Source organism: Chrysemys picta, chromosome 2 (assembly GCF_011386835.1).
Source record: "Chrysemys picta bellii isolate R12L10 chromosome 2, ASM1138683v2, whole genome shotgun sequence".
NCBI classification, from domain to species: Eukaryota; Metazoa; Chordata; order Testudines; family Emydidae; genus Chrysemys; species Chrysemys picta.
The window spans coordinates 164,431,331-164,449,531 of NC_088792.1; the positions used below are offsets into that span (position 1 = coordinate 164,431,331).

Sequence of the window (18,201 nt, forward strand, 5' to 3'; positions counted from 1 at the left end):
CGGGACAGGATGGTGCCCAACTGGGCGTGGATAGCCAGGGCGGGCTGCATACCCAGAGTGCTCTCACTGAGGATGCTGTATCTCTCTCGCAGAGCCAACGGTGTCAGAGTCCTCCTTCGCTCCTCGCTGCCAGTCCCCTGGAGGAGAAGCCACCATGGGTCACCAGCCCCACGGGGAATGGAGCCATCCAGCCCCTCAGCCTGGAGCTCCCTGGCAGTGACTGTCAGGGCCCAGGGAGCCCAGCCCACCCCAGGGAGGCCATGGCGCGAGGGCAGGGGCAGGAGCTCGGCATGGCTGGGAGAACATTGGAGCCAGCCCCGGCTGTCACTGTCAGGGACACATTAAAGCATGCCGTGGTGCCGCAGCAGATCCTGGCCGGGCGTGTCCCACGCTGGTGTGAAACGCGGTGTGGGGCACGCAGCTCCCCTAGGGCTGAGTGCGGGGGAGGCCCCAGTGCCCAGCACCTCCCTGCATGGCTAGAGGAAGGCGTCAGGAATGCTGCCTAGGCCCCTGGCCCAGTGCTCACTGACCTTGGTGCATGGTGGCATGGTGATGTTCAGGTGGCACAGGACATGCTGCAAGTCTTCGTACTTCATGGCCTTGCGCAGGAAGGAGAGTGAGCCACCTGCCTCCCGACTGCTGTCCCGCACCTAGACACCACAACACAGGTGGGCAAGGAGCAGAGATGGGCCCGCGGCCCAGCCCGGCCCAGCTGCTCAAACCCTCAGGCGGCTGTTACCTTGACGGGGATGGCCAGCCGGTTCTCCTGGAAGGACTGGAAGTGGAAGCTGCGCTGCTGCGTGGCCTTCTTGACAGGCACCAGGTTCCCCGAGAGCTCAACATGCAGAGGCATCCCCTCCAGCACCTGGGGAGAGCGGGAAGGGGTCAGGCTCAGAGCTCCCTTCTCCCCTGCCCCACAGGGCCCCAGCACGGTGTGGGGGGCTCAGGCAAAGCTGGGTGCAGACTCCTCCCCGACGTCCCTTAGCCAAGGAGCAGGCAGGTCCCACTGCAGCTGGGTAAGCAGGCGGGGACCACACAGACCAGGCCTTGCTGTGGAGTGAGCAGGGGAGAGCTGGGACACCCCGAGGGCTGTCCGCACACCAGGCAGGGGGAGGGGCACTACCTCAATGTCCCTGCTGCGGGCCACTTCATGGAAGTTCTCGTGCTGCTCCAGCGTCTTGTCCACCTTGTCATCAGTCATGCAGTAGCAGCGCAGTCGCCCCTCCCGTGCATTGTTCATCTTGGCAAACACCACGAACTTGGCCATGTAGGGCACGGCCGTCAGCTCCTTGTACAGCATGGTGGCAAAATGGACAGCTTCAGCCGTGCGTGGGCAATCCGCCAGCCAGAACCTGCAGGGCACGAGCCCCAAGCTGGTCATTACAGCCAAGCCGGGGGCCCCTCGAGCCTGACACGCTCAGGCCAGGCCTCCCCTAGGACTGAACACCAGCGGCCCTCGCTGGCCTCCCATAAACACATCCCAAGAACGACGATGTCAGCTATACCGGGCCATCCCGGGGCGCCAAGCCAGCATCGCAGTGCGCGGCATGCTAGGCACGCCGGCACCGAGAGAGCGACAAAGGAAGAGAACAGAAAAATGGGGGAAACCCCATAAAATAAAATGAACTCCAAGACAACCCTCCAGCATGACTGTGCGGGCTCTCCGCTCACTCGCAGCCCGGAGCAGACTCGCCCTGGGGGACTGCTCGGCCCCTGCCTTTGGCCAGGGCGCCCCCTGCTGGACATTGCTGTGTTCATGAAGACAGGGCAGGCCTGCGTTTGCACGTATTGTGATAATACAGCGTGCGAGGCTTGCAGAGGCCTAGGCACGTGAGAGTCTTTGTTCAGATGCCACCAGGGCTTGATGGCCCAGGGGCTTGAGGTGCCAGAGGTCCTGGATTCACAGCCTGGGGGAACCCTGGGAAATGCTGGCACTTTTCCCTTCGGGCAGCAAGAGCTGGGACTCAGGAGTGCTGGGTATAGGTCCCAGCTCTGGGACTGTGGCTGAGTCACTGAATCACCTGGGCCTCAGCCCTGCTCTGTGACCCGGCCCCTGGATGGCACGCTCTGGCCAAGCTCTACACGCCCCAGAGCGCCAGCCGGGTCACCAGCCCCAGGCCACACGAGGCACCGCGCACCTGTCGCTCACCTGGCGGACACGTTGGTGGTGAAGTTGGCACACTCGTTGGCATAGACCAGCTTTGTGGTTCCTGTGATATCCTCCCACTGCGCTTGGTCTGTGCCTCCTGTAACAACACAACAGGGCCTGACACACCATCCCAGCCCATAGAATCTGACCCTGGCCCCTTTACAGCTTGTGATCTGCCCCTGCCCACCCCCGAGATCCGCCCCCTGGCCCCCTTGCTGCTTGGAATCTGCCCCTGGCTGCTTCATCCCCTGGGATCTGCCCCTCTGCTCCCTCACCACCCAGGATCCACCCCCTTGTCCCCCAGGATCCTCCACAGGCCCCTTTGCTGCCTGTGGTCTACCCTGGCCCCCTCCGTCCCCTAGGCTCTGCCCCCTGGCTCCCTCATCAACCAGAACATGACCCCCCCAGTGCCCTGTGATCTGCCCCCTACTCTACTGGGATCTGCCCCCCAGCACCCTTACTGCCCAGGATGCACCCCCTGTCAGCCTGCCCCCAGCTCCTTTAGCTCCATCCCGCCCCCTCAGCACCTTCCCCACACCACCCCCACCAAGCCACTGCCAGAGCCGCCTGCCTGCACAGAGACCCCGCTGCCCTGGAGACACTGGCTTCCACACCCCAGCCCCCACCCAGCAGGGGAAGAGTGAACCTCATTTGCAGCAAAGCAGGGGAGAGCATGGGGAGGGGGAAGGACCCCGCGGAGCAGGGAGCCGTGCAGGGGGGAAGGACCCCAGGGAACCGTGCAGAGGGGAAGGGGAGGAGAAGGAGCCTGGGGGTGGGTGGGGGGAGCAGTGCCAGGGGAAAGAGCCCCAGCATGGTGGCTGCAGCAGGGCGGGGCAGGTGCTCTCACCGATAACGCTGCAGAGCAGGCGCAGGCTGGTGGTGTCGCCCTCCCCGCTGTCCCGGGGATTGTCCTTCCAGGAGGGCGGGAGCGGGATGCGGAGCCCGATGGGCCGGTGGAACTTCCTGCGGCGCGGCTCCACGGTGACGATGGGACTGAAGGTCGCCTGGTTCCCCAGCAGCTTCGTCACCAGCTCATCCGGCACGGGCTGCGCCTGCGGGACAGAACAGGCAGGGCCATGAGGGCCAGCTCCCCCCACCCCAGCTCGGAACCGGTCACCGGCTGGCACCCCTTGCCCTGGGAGACGATGGAGCAACTGCTGCCCAGCACGGCCGGTCCGGAACCAGCCTGCTGCCTTGGAAGAGCCCGTCTCTAATTCGTCTGCCCATCCACCACAGGGGCAGGGACACCTGGTCCCTGCACAGCTGGCCCAGGCCCCGTGTCTCTGTCCATCCCCAGGGGCAGGGAGACCCGGTACCTGCACAGCCTGCCCAGGCCCCATCCCTCTGTCCCTCTGTCCATCCCCACGGGCAGGGAGACCCGGTACCTGCACAGCCTGCCCAGGACCCATCCCTCTGTCCCTCTGTCTGTCCCCAGGGGCAGGGACACCTGATACCTGCAGAGCCAGTTTGACTCTCTTGGTGACGGCTGTCTCCGGGAAGGTGGCCTGCACCATGGGAACCAGCGTACTCTTCAGACACCCGCCATCGGGGCCAATCAGGTCGCAGTCCTGGCAGACACGGGACATAACCACGAAGTAGAGGGGGAAATCGGTGCTGATGATGCGGCAGATCCTCTTCTTCTCCAACTCCTCCAGGCTCTCCAGCTCTGCAATGGCAGCCCCACCGTGAGAAAGCAGGGCCCAGCCATGCACTGGCCCCACCTCCACTTCGTCCAGCCCCATGTCACCCAGCTCCGTGCCAGCCTTGCCAACACTCTGCACCAGCCCCACTCCTGCCCCCACTCTGCCCAACCAAGCCTCAGCCCTGCCTGCATGTGCCAGCCCTGCCCAGGCACACTCTGCCTACTGCCCTGGCTGTCCCCTGCAGCCAGGCAGGGACGCCCTGCCCCATGGGAAGCCTGCCTCTGGCCTAGAGCACTCACCTTCGTCCATGCCGTTGAGCACCTGGTCCAGGTAGCTCTCGCTGTAGCGGCTGCGGTGCTCCTTCCAGACGGAGCCGTTCTCGCTGCGCAGCACCACTAGCTCCCGATCCCGCCGCCCGTACGACGCAAAGTGTGGGATCTCCACAATCACAGGGCTGCAGGAGAGCACGGCGCTGAGAGGGGCCTGGGGCTGAGGTGTGCTGCTGCCACAGCACCGAGCGCCGCTCAGCAGGGCTTAGTCAGGAGGGAATCAAGCTGCCCAGACGGGGGAGGGCAGGGGAGCCTAGTGGGGAAAGCCCAGAAGAGGGAGCCAGGACATCTGTGATTTGGGACTCACCCTATGGACTTGGGCAAGTCTCTTCACACTGATCCTTGGCCTCCCCCCGCCCCAAAGGTGCAAATGCCCCATAGGGGTCACGGGACTGGCTGCTTGCAAAGGACTCCACAGATCCCACTGGCCCATTATAATGGGGCCTGCCTGTCTGCAGCACTTGATGTCAGTGCACTGGGCTCCCAGGCCAAGCCCCTGCCTATGGGGTGTGACGCTGGCAGGCCATGTGCCAGCTCATGCCAAGGGCCCACGTCTCTGCTGCACACTGACAAATACGTGGCTGGCACCCGTTCGGCTCACCTGTGTTAGTATTGTTAAAATGGGTATTAGGATTCTCAGCATGTGTTTAGACTTTAACAACGCTGGTGAGTGGCTGCCTGCATAGATCTCATAGCATCTGTATCCCAGACTGTACGGTAATATTTGAGCATTTGTTCTGTAAGCGTCTCTGCCATCGCCAAGCACCACACAGGAGAGAGACATTAACTAGTGTAATGTGCTGCTCTCCAACAAGAGCTGTTATATCCTGGCCAACAAGGAAGCTTCATTGACACCAGACGGACTAAAGTGGGACACTAAAGAGGACAAAAGAGTTTGTAGCTCTGTTCTTCCCCCCATGAACATGAGTCACACAAGTGGATTCCTCCCAGCAGCTGAGTTCTCAGCTCAGAGCACAGGGGGGAAGGGAATGAAAACCTCTGACAAGAAGGAACTGGATCTCTCTGCTGCTTGAATTCTGGAGACAAGGTTTCTAGGGATCCCCAGCTGCTCAGCCTGGGTAGCCCTAAAGGACGTACGGAGCTTGCTTATTATAGAAGCTTCTAATACTTTCTGAAACTTCAGACTGGAACTCTGTGTGTATCTATGTGTATCTGCTTTAACCTTGTAAATAACATTCTTGTTTCCTTTCCCTGGTAACAAATCTGTACATCATTTGCTACAGGACTGGCTACAAGCACTGGGGTGAGCTCCAAGGTGCAACTGATCTGGGGTAAGAGGCTGGACTTTGGGGCTGGGAGTGACCGGCACTGCTGTGATTGGTGCTGTAAGGGACCATCTGCCACAAAGGCAGGCCCCCTTGGGTGACAAGAGCGCTAGGGACCGTTCTGTGACTCATGTTAAGGCTCTTACAGTGCCCAAGGAGTTAACCTTGATAACTGGCTGGTTCTAAGGGCAGAACTCACCACCAATGGAGGCTTGCACCCAGGTGCCCTGAGGTCAGAGCTCGCGCTAATGTCACTGCAGGGCAGCTCAACACGGGGCACAGACCAGGATGTAAAATCCCTGGGCCTGACCCTCAGTTGGTGCAAACGGCCACAGCACCACTGGTTCTGGCAGTGCCACTGACCACAGGGTGGTTCGTGTAGATAAATCTCTGATAATTTTCATATGACTTTACATTGTGCCTCTTCATATAACCTTGTGGTGGGTCTACCCACGTGTGACCTCTGTTTTCATGGGACTTTGTATCAAAGCCTCATTTAGAAACTTTGCATTGCCCTTGGTATAATATTATAGCCCCTAAGGATAAAATAAGATAGAAGAAAAATTTCTTTTTGCTAGCAGTAGAACAAGAGCTCTCCCCCCCCCCACTCTTAATCAATTGCCCTGTTGAATGAATGAGGTGTGAATGAGCAAGGCATGGAAGGCAGCACCTCCAGACAGCCTCAACTGTTGGAGAGGGGCTGGGAGCCAGACCCAAGGACAATAAAATGTGTCAAGTGGGCTCATTAAAGACAAGCAGACATACCGACGGCCTCGGGGGTTAGAAGCAAGCACCTTCTTTTGAAAACACCCTCTTTGCAGCATTGGGACAACACTCAAAAGAAAGCAGCACAAAGGACCAATGGACACAGACACAGAGTTTGAATCTGGTATAGATTTGCATAAGAGAAAAGCTGCTATAAAAGTGAGGTTTCAGAGTAGCAGCCGTGTTAGTCTGTATCTGCAAAAAGAAGAACAGGAGGACTTGTGGCACCTTAGAGACTAACAAATTTATTAGAGCATAAGCTTTCGTGGACTACAGCCCACTTCTTCGGATGCATATAGAATGGAACATATATTGAGGAGATATATATACACACATACAGAGAGCATAAACAGGTGGGAGTTGTCTTACCACCTCTGAGAGGCCAATTAATTAAGAGAAAAAAAACTTTTGAAGTGATAATCAAGCTAGCCCAGTACAGACAGACAGTTAGATAACAAGTGTGAGAATACTTACAAGGGGAGATAGATTCAATGTTTGTAATGGCTCAACCATTCCCAGTCCTTATTCAAACCGGAGTTGATTGTGTCTAGTTTGCATATCAATTCTAGTTCAGCAGTTTCTCGTTGGAGTCTGTTTTTGAAGTTTTTCTGTTGTAATATAGCCACCCGCAAGACCTGCTATATTACAACAGAAAAACTTCAAAAACAGACTCCAACGAGAAACTGCTGAACTAGAATTGATATGCAAACTAGACACAATCAACTCCGGTTTGAATAAGGACTGGGAATGGTTGAGCCATTACAAACATTGAATCTATCTCCCCTTGTAAGTATTCTCACACTTGTTATCTAACTGTCTGTCTGTACTGGGCTAGCTTGATTATCACTTCAAAAGTTTTTTTTCTCTTAATTAATTGGCCTCTCAGAGGTGGTAAGACAACTCCCACCTGTTTATGCTCTCTGTATGTGTGTATATATATCTCCTCAATATATGTTCCATTCTATATGCATCCGAAGAAGTGGGCTGTAGTCCACGAAAGCTTATGCTCTAATAAATTTGTTAGTCTCTAAGGTGCCACAAGTCCTCCTGTTCTTCTTTTTATAAAAGTGAGGTGTCTTGCAGAGGACCCCGGGTCTCGTCTTGTCAACATGGGAGCATCGATCCGGATCGGCAGAAGCCCGGCTCCACCCCCTCCCCCATCTAACTCACCTGGCCAGTGAAGTTAAGGGGAGCAACTAATTGGTAACAACAAGACGGAGTGTGTTTGTGTGTGTGTGTGTGAGTGTAAGTGTAATATATTATATGCATATAATACAGTGTTAATGAATACATGTATTACTAATAAATGTGGCGTTTTGCCTTATTCCCCCTGAAAAGATCCTGTGCAGTACTTTAAGTACAACATTCGGCAACCTTGGCCTGGGCAGTGCCTGTGGCTCCAGTGGGGCTGTGCAAGTCGACCCCAGCGGAGGGCCAGACCCCTCTCTGCCAGTGCTCGCAGCACAGTGAAGCAGAGGCCTGGCTATCATCTCCCCTGCTCCCTCCAGGGGGCTGAGATCGGGGCTCTGGCTGGGAACTGACACCTCCCCAACCCTCACCTCAGGAACTGGGCGCCAGCGGGCCCCAGCGCGATGATCCTACTGGCCAGACCCTCCTCCTCAGCCAGGGGCGGTGGAGTTGTCAGTTTCTGCGGCTTGACCAGGCGGCAGGTGATGCGGGTGGGTGCGGCGCAGGTCCGGGGGGGGATGATCACTCGCAGCCCGTTGTGTCGGCTGCCCCTCATGGAGCCACCACGGGCGTCCACCATGAAGCTCACCAGGAACCTGCAAGGACAGACAAACCCACGTGTCCCACCGAGACTCACCAACTGCCTGGCATACGGGTGCACATGGGAGCCAGTCACTCACCCTGTGTGCACGGGGCTGGCCACTGGGCTGATGTTGTCCGAGGTCTCTGTCGCAGGGCTGCTGGGGATTAGGGAGTCTTCGTCAAACTCCTTGGATGGCTGAGCAAATAGGAAACAGCTTGTTAGACACAGCTCACTTGCCCTTCCCATTTTGCTATGCTGGGGCTCCTGGTGAAACCCTGGCTCCCGTACGGCGGGCTATCACCACTCCCACGCCAGCTGAGACCTTGCTCAGGACAGGGCCAGGCCTACTGAAGGCTGAGGGGAGCAAATGTCGCTTCTCATTATGGCCCATTAGGAAACCTCAGCCAAGGGGCTGGTACTTGGACCTGGCGAGGCTCAGAGCCAGCTTGGGAAGGGCCTGAATATTGGAAACCTGAGGAACCAAGAGGCAGTGGCCTTGGACTCCTGCAGGTCCTGGGGCCGGGAACCTCAGCACCCTCATCTCTGCCAGCAGCTCTGCCTCTCGCCACCAGCCAGAGAGGGCCTGGCCTCAGCTCCATCCTCCTCTGAGGCCCCTGGAATCCAGCACGCACCCAGAGATACAGCCGCAGCACCCTTGTCTGCCAGGGGCCCCTCAAAGCTGCCCCAGCCGACCTCCCGGCCTGAGCCTAGCCTGCCCACAAGGCATTGCTGGGGATGCAGCTCGGGATGGCACCCACTCTGCATGGGTGGGAATAGGGACACGAGAGAGAGGGGGCCTGCCAGCCCAGGCTGGCTGGGGAAAGCCCCTGCCCAGAGCACAGCTCTGAGCCAGACACCACAAGAGCTGGATGGCCAGCACCACGTGAGGGTGGACATGCGGTGGCTGCAAGCCCCCTCTCCCCAGGGCAGGTGAAGGAGGCGGCTCCTCTGCAGCTCCTGCTCCCCACGTCCCCAGCTGTTCTCTCACTAGACAAGGCGTTTGGAATGGACTAGGCCTGACCTCGGCTGTGCTGGGAATTACCCTGCAGTGCAGCCAGCCACACTCCCTGGCCCTGGGTGGGGCAGAACCCACCTGCTCAGACTCCTCCCGTCTGACCACCATGGTCTCAGGTGTGACGCAGGGGATCCGCGGGATGGCTGGAGACTCCATCCTGGGCAGGTGACAAGGGATACGGTCACAAGCAGCCTCGTGTGATACGATTTCCCTGTGTGCCCCAGGCCCCAGAGCAGCCACCGGGCCTGGGGTGTCCCTGAGAGAGGGCTCTGCACAGCTCCCAGGCCCACGAGCACCGACTCTTGCAAAGGACCAGGCCATGAGTGACCTGCACTCCCCGGCGTTGGCCTCACCCCACCGTGTCTCTGGGGAGCGGGCCCTGTGCTGAGCCTGGTTGGGCAGGGGGCGTCTCCATGTTCCCAGCATCCCCGTGTGAGCCACTGGCTTGGGGGGAAGGGATGTCTCCATTACCCTGGGGACAGCAGCAGGGAGGTAAAGCTCAGGCTGGAAAGGGCCTTGCAAGCTGAATCCCCCCACTTGCCCCACCATGCCACCTCTGCCCCACAGCCCCACCACACCACCTCTGCCCCACAGCACCACACTTGCCCCACCATGTCACGGCCACCCCACAGCACCTGCCTGCCCTGCCATGCCAGCTCTGCCCTAGAGCACCACCCCAGCAACATGCCACCTCTGCCCCACAGCGCTTGTCCCACAGCCCCATGCTTGCCCCACCACGCCACCTCTACCCCCACAGCACCACACCTGCCTCACCATGTCACAGCCACCCCATAGCACCTGCCTGCCCTGCCATGCCTGCTCCGCCCTAGAGCACCCTCCCAGCAACACGCCACCTCTGCCCCACAGTGCCTGCCCCACTGTGCCATCACTGCCCCCACACCGCTGTGCAGTGCTTCTTACACTTGATCCAGCTTGGGGACAAACTCCATCTCCTTCTCCTCATCCTGCTCCCTGGAATCCTGCTTCTCAGGCCTGGGGTCAGCCAGCTCCTCCCCTGGAACCAAGACACAGCTCAGCCCATGGGTGCAGAACGCAGAGGGCCAGACGTCAGGGCCTCTCCCCACCCCTGGCCTGGGCTGGCGCAGAGCTAAGTTGGTTGTGCCCAGCTCCACATGGGCTGGCGTCTCCACCCCCAAGCCAGGGCTTGTTCCTTGGCTCCTGGTGTCAGCCAGCAACACCCCCCATGTCGCTGCGCTGCTTTTGGCCAGCCTGGCTCCAGGGGACACTGTCTGCCAACTAGGCTGCCTTGTCGTTGGGCGCGAGGCCCATGCTGCAGGTTAGCATGACATGAGCTGTGGTTGATGTCAGAGCTGCCCAGGGAGCCGCCGGCCCCTTTCCCAGCAGATCCTTACCCTTCCTGCTGATGGGTGCTCTCCTGCCTGGTCTGCCTCCAGGCACCCTGCCAAGGGCGTGGTGCCTCGGACGGGAGAGACCCATGCTCCCCGCTCACCAGCCCAATTTACACTTGGGGCAGGGGGCTCTCTCTGACGGGATTCCCCCGGGAACAAAACCCAGCGTGCTGGTGTTGGAGAGGCCAGAACCCCTGGGGCAGGAGGGGCCTGGACACGGCAGCCCAGGGACATCTCGGCACCCAGGTGCCCAGATGAAATCAGGAGCCCTGCAGTGGGCAGTCCCTGCTGGCCAAACCTGGGCGCCCATCTCCCACACAACCCAGGCTCAGGTGCTTCTCCCTTCCTCCAGCAAGCGCCCCTTGCCCGGGACTTTGCCTGCCCCGGCTGGCCTGGGAGCCACTGGGAGTGGGGGGTGGGCAGGCGGCGACAATGCCCATTCATGCAATCAGCACAAGGACGGCAGCATGGGCACAGACACAGATGGGCAGGGCGCAATGGTGTTAGGGCCCAGGCTGGCTCCAGGGCCGATGGGAAGCCCCACGGAGTGGGATGGGTCAGTGAGCGCGTGTGGGTGAAATGGGGCGGTGAAGTGGGGCCACAGTGACACACACAGTCCATACCCATGACAGTGACCTGAGCAGAGCCTGCAAAGCAAGAAGAGTCAGAGTTGAGTAGCAGGCGGGAGAGGCACGTGAGCCACATGTGACTCTCACTGCTCTGCGGATACCAGGCAGGGCCCCTGCCACGCTCGTGGGGCAGCTCACCAGGGCTCGCCGCAGCAGGGAACGTGCTACACATGGGACCCCTGACGGCGCAGCCTAACGGGGGGCAGCGGTGTGTGCTGCCAGCGCCCACCCTCCCTGGGCAGCCTCAGCCATGCACCCATGGCGAGAGCGCCTAGGCAGGGGCTACAGGGCTCTGGAGTGTCTCTCCTTGGTGTGCAAATCTCTGATGTGACAGGTCCCCGAGAGACCCCGCCCGGCATGGCTCCCCCTTGATCCCAGGGAGACCCCACCCGGCACAGCTCCCCTCTTCACCCTCCCAGGGAGACCCTGCCCATCAGAGCTCCCCCTGTACCCCTCAGGGAGACCCCTCTCATCAGAGCTCCCCCTACTTCCACTGCCAAGACTCTGCCTGGCACATCTCCTATCTGTCCTCCAGAGACACTGTGCCTGGCAGAGCCCCCAGCCCGGGGGGCTCCCTGGCCTGCTGGAGCTTTGCTTTCCTGCCCTCACCTTCGTCCTCGGACACATCCAGGATCTCATCCACTGTCTCAGGGAAGCTCATGCGGTGCTTGTCACTGACCAACTGTGAGAAGAAGAGGGAGTCAGATCTGGGCTGGTCCCAGAGCCTCAGCCGGGCTGTCACGGAGTGTGGGGGAACTCAGGGCCCTGCACCCCCGGCTTCCTGCGATTCACCATGACTCTCAGCCAGCCAGTAAAGCAGAAGGTTTATTTAGATGACAGGAATACAGTCCAAGACAGGTCTTGCAGGCACAGACAACAGGACCCCCCTCAGTTAGGTCCATCTTGGGGTCCCAGGGCATCCCAGCCCCCCTTGGGAGGTCAGAGCCATCTCTGCCTCCCAGCCATCTCACCAGCCAGCTTCCAAAACTCTGCCTTCAGCGACCCCTCCCACAGCCTTTGTTCAGTTTCCCGGGCCAAGGTGTCACCTGGCCTCCAACCCCTTCCTGGGTTCTCATGTTACATGCTCAGGTATTTTCCTTCGGGCAGTCTCCCATCCCCCAATGCAGACTATCCTAGCCACACTCCCCTGTCAGCATTCACAGACCACAGTAAGAACAGTCCCAGTTCATCACATGGGCACACCCAGCTCACCCAGTGCGGCTCGCTGGGCCAGCCTGGAGCGAATGGAGCTGGGTCTTTAGCTCGCCCTAGAGGCTCAGAAGTTCTGGGTTCAAACCTCTCCACCGATGGCCCAAACCAAGGCAGAAGCTGACACCACAACTGGGCAGCAGGAGCCTCGCCAGCCCGGGCTGCTGTGGGCAGCACTGGCTGAGCCAGCCCCCCATGGGATCCTCTCCCCAAGGCCAGGCCCAGGGATCATCCCAGAGCGTGTGCAGGGAGCGCCCAGGGCTGCGAGGGAGGGGCAGGGACTCACCGGGATGCTGGTTTCTTCTGTAACTAATTTTAGCACGTCCGTGACAGAGATGTAGCCGAGGCGCTTAGCGATGGCCAGGGGCGTGGTGCCATTCTGCACATGAAGAGAGGGGGCAGGATTAGCTGGGTCTGGGGGCAGGATCCCAGAGAGTGGGAGTGCGAAGGGCAGTGGAGGGGGCAAGCGAGAGGATGCATGTAAGAGCACATGGGAGCAAGGGGAGGCGTGAGCCACGGGGCTGGGCGAGTGTGAGTGGCACATCTCAGAGAGCAGCCTCGGGGCTGGTGTCACCCGCGGTGCCGGGAACCGGGAGTACTTACCGTGCTGACCTCGTTGGGGGAGGCCCTGTGCTTCAGCAGCAGCGTGACAATATCCGTGTGACCCTGCTGCGCGGCCTGATGCAGAGGGGTGTACCCTAGCTGCAAAGGGAGGCAGAGAGCTGTGACAAAGCGACAGGTTGTAATGTTTTTATGATCCCTAAGTGTGCCTCCCTATAAGCTACCCTGTTACCCGGTGGGGGGACTGTTTGCTCTTAGGGCAAGACAAGAGACACAGGCGGGAATGTCACCTCCTGGCCTGAAGCTTGAATGGATCATTCGAAAGGACCGGCTGAGGCTAACCCCAGATCAATGGAGCATCTCAAAAGACAACGGCAAATGCAACCCCCAGGACACGACACCCAGCAGCCAATGACCCAGAGGGAGAGGGATTTCTCCACCTCTCCAGGTGCCCAGGATCAGAGAGGCTCGGGGGCTGGGCCCCTTCTCCCAGACACGCTGGATGGTCCCAGGCTGCTCTACCCTCTCCCACGCTGCCCCTCCCAGCCAGAAACACAGAAACAGCTCAAAGCAGCTGGGCTGTGGGGAGGTGCCCGGCAGAGCCCGCTCCTGGCACTGGGATTCCAGGAAGGCTCAGTCAGCCATACTCTGTGCTGGGCCCAGCCACCACCTGACCCCTAAAAGCAGCAGCCACCAGGCCAAGGCATGAGATGGAGCCAAACGCAGGTGCCCTGCCTCCTCCCACAGCCTGTGGGGGCATCCCCCAGAGCAGAGAGGTGGCGGGCATGGCTGCCCACTGCAGGCAGGCATGGCAGGTGGGCGGAGAGAAGGTTAGGGGGCTCTCTGTACCTTGGTCTTTGCATTGACATCTGCCTGGTGCTGCAGCAAAAATTTCACCAGCTTGATGTTCCCGTAATGGCTGGCCACGTGCAGCGGGGTGTAGCCCATCTGAAAGGCAGACCAGGGACCCGGTCTCACACAGCCATCGCATGACAACCCGCCCCTCCCACCCCGACTCAGGGTGCACCATCCACATGGGGCTGGGGGGTCTCACAGGGCAGCAGGCACATCAGATTGGAGCCACTCCTGGCACCAACCTTCTGCCCTGGCAGCGCCATGCCAAGAGCTCAGAGCCATTGCAGAGTGCCCAAGCACCCCGCCCCCTGGCTGTGCCAGGAGCCCCCTCCTATCAGCGTGGCCTTTGGGGCAGGAGGGGAGCAGTGGGGCAGGGGCCCTGAGTGGTAAGCCGAGGAGACAGTGTGAGAAGGAGAAATGCCTTCTGCTGCTGGCTTTCAGGAACAGGGAGCTAGAGAGCAGGGCTGAGAGGGCGGGGGGCTAAGGCCCTGACGTCTGCATTGAGAGCCTGTGCCTGCCTCTTTACCCGGGTTGCTGCATCCACCGTGACGCCATGTCTGATCAGAACATCCGCGACTGGCACATGCCCCTCTTGGGCTACCAGGTGCAGAGGAGTCAGGCCACTCTGAAATGAAAGCCAGGTCACATACTATGCCTCCACGGGGGTCAGAACCATGGCACCCCCGCTCAACGAAGGGCAGGGCCATGACACCCCCCTCCATGGGGGAGCTGCCGCGTGCCGCGATGCAGAGTCGGTTATCAACACGTCAGACACACGACCGTGGGCACTGCCGTCCAGCACAGCCAACACTGGAGGCAAGTGTCCGGCGAGCCCAGCTCCAGCGTAACCCCGAGAAGCTGGCGCAACGGCTCTGGGTAACGTCAGTTTGAATTTGGCATTCAAATACGTGGTTCAAACACAGCGCACCCAGCGACATCTTTAAAGATCTCCTGGTGCAGGAGCGATGCAGGTCCCCCTGGGCACAACCACTGCCCCTGCCTCAGGGGGCTCCCCAACGTTAGGGTTACCATACGTCCAGATTTTCCCGGACATGTCCAGCTTTTGGGGGCTCAAATCCCCATCCGGGGGGAAATCCCCAAAAGCCGGGCATGTCCGGGAAAATCGGGAGGGAGGGAGGGCTCGGCCGGGGCCTCTTTGGCTGGGGTCGGCGGTGCGGGGCCGGGGCCGGTGCGGGGCCGGGCCGGGGTCGCGGGGCCGGGCCGGGGGCATGGTGCCGGGCCGGGAGCGCGGTGCCGGGCCGGGGTCCAGGGGCGCAGTGCCGGGCCGGGGGCCAGGAGCCGGGGTCGCAGTGCCGGGCCGGGCTGGGCGCGGGGCCGGGCGGGGAGCCGGGGTCGCGGGGCCGGGAGCCGGTCCGGGCCCGCGGGGCCGGTCCGGGGTCGCGGGGCCGGGAGCCGGGGGGCCGGTCCGGAAGCCGGTCCGGGGTCGGCCGGGAGCCGCGCGGGGGCCGGTCCGGGGTCGCGCGGGGGCCGGGGTCGCGGGGCTGGGAGCGGGGGGGGGTGCGCCGGGCCGCCGGGGGCCGGCAGTGCTGGGCGGGCCGGGGGTGGTCGGCCGGGGCCGGCACCCCAGGGCCCGAGCCGACCCAGGCTGGAGCCGCCGGGGGGCCAGCCTGGGCCGCGCCTCCTCCCCCCACACTCCCTCTTACCTGCTTCAGGCTTCCCGCGAATCAAATGTTCGCGGGAAGCAGGGGAGGGGGCGGAGACTTTGGGGAGGGGGTGGAGTTGGGGCATGGGCGGGGCTGTGGGCGGGGCCGGGGCCCCGTGGAGTGTCCTTCATTTGGAGGCACAAAATATGGTAACCCTACCCAACGTACCCAGGTGGCAGGACTTGCCCAGAGCCAGCAGGGCAGTGCAGGGATCAGGACGTGGGGGCCCTGCACTCCAGCCTCTAGCCCTTGCTGCCTCCTTGGCTCCTTCCCACCCTGGAGGGCTCCCAGTGTGCCAGAAAAGGCTGGCGAAGCAGGTTGTTCCCAGCCTGCCAGGCAAGAGCCCATATCCCTGGCTCCGCAGGGGGCAGCGTCTCTGCTCACCTTGTTGCCCAGGTTCCCATTGGCCTGTTTGGAGATGAGCAGCGCCGCCATGTCTGCGTGCCCCTCCTGGGCAGCGAGGTGCAGAGGCATCACGCCCTGCATGGACTCAGCATTAGCAGAGGCCCCGTACTGCAGCAGGCTGCTGGCCACCTCCAGCTGGTTCTGCTTGGCCGCAATGTGCAGGGGGGTGTAGCCGTTCTGCAGGGAGAGAGGAGCAAACAGCCCTGCTAGGTCCCAGCCAGTCCACCCCCAGGCCGGGCTCCTGGCAGGACTGCTTCCCACAGCACATATCCAGAGCCCCAAGGCTTCCCTCTCTCTGCCGGAGCCAGCGTCTCTCAGCCAGGCAGCCGAAGTTCAAAGCAGGGCATGGATCTGAGATACCACCTGTTCCAACACTGACCGGGGCCAGCCAGAGACTCCCCAGGAACTGGCAGTTATTGCTCCTGCTTGCTTCTGGCTCAGCCTTTGGCCAGTGTCCCAGGGACGGGGTGCAGACTGGACCTCCCCCGCTCGCTGTCCTGTGCTCGCTGTCCTGTGCCAGGTGTGAGCACGGAGCGGGAGCCCGTCCAGTGCAGCACCCCTCTTGTCAGGGTGTCAGCGGGGCCGTCAGGCCGGGAGGGTATTGGCGTGCAGGCCAGGCAGTGGGAGAGCCAGGCACAGGAGGCTGCGTGCACATTCGGAGAATACTGCTTCTGAAATGACCCTGTCTCCGAGGTGGCTGGACAGGTGTATGGGACCCCGTCCAGGCCTGGCCAGTGGTTCAGAGCAGGGGCGAACCTGGCCCACTGGCTGCCAGCATGGAGGTTTCTAACATTGGCGGTTCCCCTGGAACGTGCACAGGCCACGTGCAATTTCCCAAACTGCCAGACAGCAGCACGTCTAACAGCGCTCGCCATGGAGGCCACGTCCCTCGCTGACGGCCTGCACGGGGCTCTTGTCTGCAGGTGATCCTCCCACGCAGCCGGCTCCCAGCCCCCATCCCGGGAGCCCAGAGCCAGTCAAGGGCTCCGGCCATTGGGGGGAGTGGCAGAGCAGGGAGCCGGGCAGGCTGCAGGGGAAGGAGGGGCAGAGAGCTGGGCAGGCTGTGGATGAAAGGGGAAGCGGGGAGGGTGCCCCGGAGCTGGCAGAGGGACAGGGCATGTTCAGGGTTAATTGGCTCAGCACACTTTGCTCCCAAGTGGGCCTGCTGGTCCCTGGTGTGGCTCCGTGCCCAGTCACAGTGGAAGGGCCAGGGGCAGCCGGAGGAGGCCAGTCCTGCACACAACAGGGCTGGACCACGTGGGTTCTTCTCCCAATCACACACAGCCCAAGGCCGCTGATCCCAGCTCCACCAGTGTCTTACCCAGGCTGAGCAGTGCGGGGAGCTCCCCTTGGGCAGCAGCAGCCTCACGATCTCCAGGTTATTGTGGTGGACAGCCACGTGCAGCGGGGTCAGGCCGTTCTGGGGGGAAGCACAGACAGGTCAGTCGCAGCCCAGGCCCTCGGCTCGCTGGCTCCCGTGGCTGAGCGGCACTCACCTTCCCTGCCGCATTGGGGTGGGCATCATGCTCAAGCAGCACCCTGGCCACGTCCACCTTCCCGTATTTGGCTGCAACGTGGAGAGGGGTAAATCCTTTCTGAGGAGAAAGACAGAGCGTCAGGGCCACGCGCAGCGGGGTTGGGACCCAAGATGCAGGGTGTAGATTAGCCGGGGCGCAAGGGAGCCCTCCTCTCTCTCCTCTCGGGAAGGCACTAAGGAGACACGTGGCCCAGGCTTCCCCAGCAGCAGCCTGACCCAGCCCCGCCTCAGCACCACCCGGGGACCCCTGCCTGGGCTGTGAGCACAGGCCGCACCATCCTACCTTAGTCATGCAGGCCTGCGAGGCCTCCTTGTCCAGCAGTGCCAGGGCGGTGTCCACATGCCCCTCCCGGGCAGTGATGTGCAGGGGGGTGTGCCCGGCTGTGGTGGCCAGGTTGGGGTTGGCGTTGTTCTCCAGCAGAAGCTTCACCATGCTCGTGTGGCCAATGCGTGCGGCGCAGTGCAACGGGGTCTGGTCGTCCTGGGAGAGGAGCAGACAGCGGTTAGGGAGGGACCCACTGCCCTCTCCCAGCCCAGCCAGGGGCATGGAGGGGAGCCCATCCTCCCATTCTCGGCAGAGGCTGGCCCAAGTCAGACCAGACAGGCCACAGGTCTGATCTCCTCTTCCCAACTGAGCTCTGTGCCTTGGCAACAGGTGGGGTGATGCTCGGGGCAGCTCTTGCTCACCCGGCGGGCGTCTCCATCAGGCCAGGAACAGCTGCCTTGGGGACAGATGTGCCCTGTCAGAGTCCGGAGCCCTCCCCCCGAGTGACAGCCCTCAGGGCTCAGACCTGCCACTGGGGCATTGCATGGCACTCTGGAGAGAGACCAGCACCCATTGCCCCCAGCACCCAGCCTGGCCTAAGGGAAAGGGGGAGACCCATAGAACTGGGGACACCAACCTACCCAGGGAGCCTGGCCTCAGTGCGCCCTGCCCCACAGGCACCTGCCTATATTTGCAGCTCCCCATGGCGAATGGCAGTTCCTGGTTCAGGAAGGTCCCGAACCACAAG

General features: G+C 61.5%; 1 protein-coding gene and 1 long non-coding RNA gene across 17 annotated transcripts in view; one reads left to right on the forward strand and one right to left on the reverse strand.

The window, feature by feature from the left end:
* Positions 1-18,201, reverse strand: part of ANK1 (ankyrin 1) — a 74,217-nt gene that overhangs the window by 15,318 nt on the left and 40,698 nt on the right. For 14 of the 16 annotated variants that reach the window (XR_010598681.1, XR_010598680.1, XR_010598679.1 and 11 more), the window contains 22 exons: positions 17,472-17,669; positions 17,148-17,246; positions 16,973-17,071; positions 15,631-15,828; positions 14,109-14,207; positions 13,577-13,675; positions 12,770-12,868; positions 12,453-12,545; positions 11,567-11,639; positions 10,952-10,975; positions 9,880-9,973; positions 9,037-9,115; positions 8,041-8,138; positions 7,732-7,956; positions 4,092-4,246; positions 3,604-3,815; positions 2,997-3,201; positions 2,150-2,246; positions 1,124-1,352; positions 740-865; positions 531-650; positions 53-137 (listed from right to left, as the gene is read on the reverse strand). Coding sequence is in view for 13 of the 16 variants with exons in the window: in XM_065584778.1 (XP_065440850.1) it covers positions 53-137; positions 531-650; positions 740-865; positions 1,124-1,352; positions 2,150-2,246; positions 2,997-3,201; positions 3,604-3,815; positions 4,092-4,246; positions 7,732-7,956; positions 8,041-8,138; positions 9,037-9,115; positions 9,880-9,973; positions 10,952-10,975; positions 11,567-11,639; positions 12,453-12,545; positions 12,770-12,868; positions 13,577-13,675; positions 14,109-14,207; positions 15,631-15,828; positions 16,973-17,071; positions 17,148-17,246; positions 17,472-17,669 (2,806 nt within the window). In the remaining 3 variants the exon portion in view is untranslated. The remainder of the gene's footprint in view (positions 1-52; positions 138-530; positions 651-739; positions 866-1,123; positions 1,353-2,149; positions 2,247-2,996; positions 3,202-3,603; positions 3,816-4,091; positions 4,247-7,731; positions 7,957-8,040; positions 8,139-9,036; positions 9,116-9,879; positions 9,974-10,951; positions 10,976-11,566; positions 11,640-12,452; positions 12,546-12,769; positions 12,869-13,576; positions 13,676-14,108; positions 14,208-15,630; positions 15,829-16,972; positions 17,072-17,147; positions 17,247-17,471; positions 17,670-18,201) is intronic. The other 2 variants (XM_065584783.1, XM_065584773.1) reach the window with 1 other exon arrangement.
* On the forward strand, positions 5,396-7,509 carry LOC135981593 (uncharacterized). The gene is made up of 2 exons (XR_010598682.1): positions 5,396-6,336; positions 7,245-7,509. It is a non-coding gene; the product is annotated as an uncharacterized LOC135981593 (long non-coding RNA).